This window comes from Rhagoletis pomonella, unplaced genomic scaffold (genome assembly GCF_013731165.1).
Source record: "Rhagoletis pomonella isolate Grant_MI unplaced genomic scaffold, Rhpom_1.0 Rhpom_scaffold_00011, whole genome shotgun sequence".
Classification (NCBI taxonomy): Eukaryota; Metazoa; Arthropoda; class Insecta; order Diptera; family Tephritidae; genus Rhagoletis; species Rhagoletis pomonella.
This window is the reverse complement of record NW_023458565.1, coordinates 17,975,025-17,979,209: the sequence shown is the minus strand read 5'-3', so window position 1 is coordinate 17,979,209 and position 4,185 is coordinate 17,975,025. Positions and strand designations below refer to the sequence as shown.

General features: G+C 34.5%; 1 protein-coding gene across 1 annotated transcript; it reads left to right on the top strand.

The window, feature by feature from the left end:
* The first annotated feature begins 6 nt into the window (after positions 1–6).
* On the top strand, positions 7–2,788 carry LOC118746758 (choline-phosphate cytidylyltransferase A-like). Its single transcript, XM_036480666.1, has 3 exons — positions 7–192; positions 389–551; positions 1,435–2,788. The coding sequence occupies exons 1-3, from the start codon at positions 49–51 to the stop codon at positions 2,016–2,018; spliced, it is 891 nt and encodes a 296-aa protein (XP_036336559.1). The 5' UTR covers positions 7–48; the 3' UTR covers positions 2,019–2,788.
* Positions 2,789–4,185: the final 1,397 nt, after the last annotated feature.

Sequence of the window (4,185 nt, the reverse complement as noted above, 5' to 3'; positions counted from 1 at the left end):
GCCGATGGCATTTATGACCTCTTCCATCAAGGTCACGCCAGACAGCTAATGCAAGCAAAGAACATTTTTCCGAATGTTTACTTAATTGTGGGTGTGTGCAACGATGAACTAACACACCGCATGAAGGGGCGTACCGTCATGAATGATCAAGAACGTTACGAGGCTTTACGTCACTGCCGTTATGTGGATGAAGTAAGCATCTAAATGATCAATTGTAATTATTCGTTATTACAAAATTGCCATACATATGTATGTACATATATTTTTAACGGCCGTTGTACCGGTGTACCTATGTACCTATGTATGTATGCATGTAACTATTTATAATTGAGTGCTGTACATACATATTTGCATTGAGTAATTTTAATTGATTTTCTTATATACATAGATTGTACCGGATGCACCTTGGACTCTATCGGACGAATTTATTGAATCGAATAAAATTGATTTTGTTGCACACGATGACATTCCATACCTTGGTAATGGTGTGGAGGATATTTACGCACCACTGAAGGCCAAAGGCATGTTTGTGGCCACTGAACGTACGGAAGGTAAGAGAGTTGAATTGCTTTCAGCCTCTTCGGCATTATGATTTCTGCGCGTTGATATGCGAAAATAAGGAAAGCTTGGTAGAGATATCCAAGAAACGAGATTGTCTTACTACATAGAACCTATAAATTCGAAAGTATGTTAATGTCTACAAGAAGTAACTGCTCTTAGAAAAAATATTTCTATTCCACCTATCTAACTGATATCCGAATTGGGAATTGTTAATCCTCAATTATTCTTTGTTTCCAAATCTCGGGCACCCATCCATGCGCTTAATTTTTTAACAGTCAAAAGGAATCGAGGTAGTCATAGACAGAAGCACGGCTCTGTGAAACACCTGAGAGGAGAGGGTTTGCACGGGAACCACACTGGAATTAGTGGGAAAATGGGCCATTGCCTTGCATATGTGGGCTCGGCTTTAGATTCCTTAGGAACCGTCAGCTATAGAAGAGATCCAGAGGGTACTCATTTACTGTTAACCGAGTTTTCCAACACACAACTGCAAGTTGATTAGTTTCGAGAAGTTAGAGGGACATGGGCTCCATCGGCAACTTCTGTGATCACAAAAGGTTGAGACAATGTTGATGGTGTTGTGGTTGTACCAGCATACAAATTTCCCAAGCAGTTTAGGCGAGTTTTGCTGAAGTAATAGTCCTTGTCCAGATATTTCGACTAGATCGTTCCGGTTACGTAGAAACGACTGTTGTGTAAACGAAGCAGATCTTATTGGAGCTCGTCAAAACTATAGGTGGAATTTTTAACTGTAAAATTTTGCAAGTGACATTTCGCTAAGGACATGCGTCGAGCACTTTTTATTTCTGTTAATTTTCTTTTTAGACTAAACTAAAAATTCATTTATATTTTTCTTTCGTTTTATTCATTCAGGCGTTTCCACATCGGATATTGTGGCACGCATCGTCAAGGACTACGATTTATATGTACGCAGGAATTTGGCGCGTGGCTATTCGGCCAAAGATTTGAATGTATCATTCCTTTCGGAGAAGAAGTTTAGATTTCAAAATAAAATGGATGAACTTAAGGTTCGCGGTCGTCGCGAATTGACCAAAGTGAAGGATGATATCATTACAAAATGGGAGGAAGCATCACGTGATTTTATCGATGCTTTCCTTTTACTTTTTGGACGCGAACGTCTCAATCATTTGTGGAACGAATCGAAGGGTAAATTAATACAAGCGCTTAGTCCACCTGGCAGTCCCAGTGGTTCAGTGAATGGCGATGACGAAGATGTTGATGATGGTGATTTCGAGGAGGATACTGATTTCGCAACTGTACGCATACCGGCCAATATTGCGCGGAGTCGTGCACTTGATAGTCCTACGGTACGCCGTAGCAGCGGCCGTGGAACAACTTCGAATTTTGCCGCCAGGGCAGCCAGGTTAGTCGAACAAGAAGAAAATGACGGTGATGATGATGAGGATGGCGGCGAATATGAGCATAGAAGTAATTAGAGCAAATTATGTAATATGATACCCAAATATTTCGTAGGTAATATTATTATTATTGTAACGCAAATGCGCTAAAGGGAAGAGAAAAAAAGGAGCTAAATTAAAACGAAACACAATTATTTGCAGACATTTGTGTGTCTATGAGAACTTTTCGTCAATGATGAAGCATAAATTTGTTAAAACACGAATTATACATACAAACATAAATCAGCTGAGTTGTGCTAGTGAAAGTATCACATTGACTATGGGTTATCCGAGTCGATTCCGGATCACAAAAAAAAAAAAAAAATAGAATTAGACATCAAATGCGCTGTGGTCGGGTGTGCACATCATATTTTAATCAGCTGTACTTGTAAATGATTCGACGATAAACCGCCAACCAATTTCAGAACGAGAAACAGTAGCAACAAGAAATGCCACAAAATACGATGCTATTTATTCTACAATTTCTAAGTAGTTTAGTCTATGATCACTCCTTAGGTTAGTTTTCATCCATTTAAATATACATACTTATTAGTACATGAATACTTATTAATTTACAGTTTATTTATGCATGCGTATATACTCGTACACGAATGGTCAACGAAATATATAAGGGCATATTAGTGATTTAGTAAAGAATTTCGGGATATATTTTTTTTCACGTATTCCAAAAAAAGTTTATAAAATGAGTCTGGAAAAATTATGTTTTTTTTTTGTGTTTAAGGAATGAATATAAGGATTGATTGACTCGGTTCTTGCAAACTGCTTTTCACCCTTTTTTTATTTAATTATGCAGATGTGTCTCAGGGCGAGCTACTAATATTTTTCATTCGATATGCAAAGAAATATATTCAAAAATTATTCGTTTTCTCCTGATTTAAAAAATCAAATATCCATTTTCGAATAACCCGAAAGCGGTTTTAAACACAATTGAATACAAAAAAAATGGAAATTGTATGTAGATATTTCATAACCAAAGAACTTTATTTCATTTACATATTTATACATTTTTAATTAGTTAGTCCAACGATTAATTTTTTTTTTTGAACAACTGATGCTTTTTAATATATTGTGCAAAAAAAAAAAAAAATATTTCATAGACCATATCCGTGCATGTTAAAGCAAAGCATTGCATATTTTCGAGTTAATCTATTATGAATGACTCAGCAGCTTAAAGGTCGCGATCATGAGCGGGCTGGACTCTAAGACCAATTCAAAAGTTGCAAAGTTTATCGCTGAAAAATTATTGAACTCAAACAACAATATGTATCTATTTGTGCGCTTAAGCAAGCGACTAAGCTATTTTATGAGCTTGAGCAAATAAGTAAATGAAATGACATATCGATGATCCTCTGCAATAACGGCACAATTCCAAATTCAAAAAATATAAGCCCTTACTACTGTTAAGGGACTCATGTTTCTAATTCTTGTCTAATCCATCTCCAATCCTTATTAAAGTAATTAGTAAGGATTAGACAAAGATTAGATACATGAGCCACTTAACAGTAGTGACAGTTTTTATTTTGTGAGTTTTGAATTGTGTCGTTAGAGGACCAAAGATATGTTTGTTGTATATACAATATTTAACTAACTAAAATTGAATCTTTTTTTTTTAATTTTAGATGAATTCAAATTGCGAAGAGATCCTATCTCGTTTTTTATTTATTTTAATCTGAAAATATGTGTGTATAATTTTCTCATAAAATAGTATGTATATTTACGTAAATACATACATACATACGTAGACATACATATTCTCGTATAGTATGTATGGTAAGTGGTATTTTGTGATTCTTTTCGCATGACTGATTTCTTATATATACTTACATAAATATGTATTTGTTACAAAAAATTTATTAAATTAAAAAAAAACATAAAAAACAACAAAAGTGAAGACAATTGTTTCAGCCAAGAATGGAAAATGTAAAACATAATAAAAATTATTTTTCGAAGGAAAGAAGAAATATTTAATTAAATTATAATGCGTTATAGCGTCAAAATACCAACGTTTGTTTACACAAGTAAAGAAAATGAAGAAAACTTTTAAAGTACCACGTATGTCATGTAAGAAACGAGAGCGATATTGTCCAAAGGAAATAAATAAATAAATATGTAAATTCAAGTATCTTACACGAAAGTGTTGACAAGCATCTTAAAATAGGCTTACAGAACCATAATGTGTTTTTTT

Bases quoted from the DNA above. Each gene is read 5' to 3' on its own strand.
- LOC118746758 (XM_036480666.1), top strand. From the start codon at position 49: ATGCAAGCAAAGAACATTTTTCCGAATGTTTACTTAATTGTGGGTGTG. The intron at 193-388 runs GTAAGCATCTAA...TTATATACATAG, and splicing joins ACTGCCGTTATGTGGATGAA to ATTGTACCGGATGCACCTTG. The intron at 552-1,434 runs GTAAGAGAGTTG...TTATTCATTCAG, and splicing joins GGCCACTGAACGTACGGAAG to GCGTTTCCACATCGGATATT.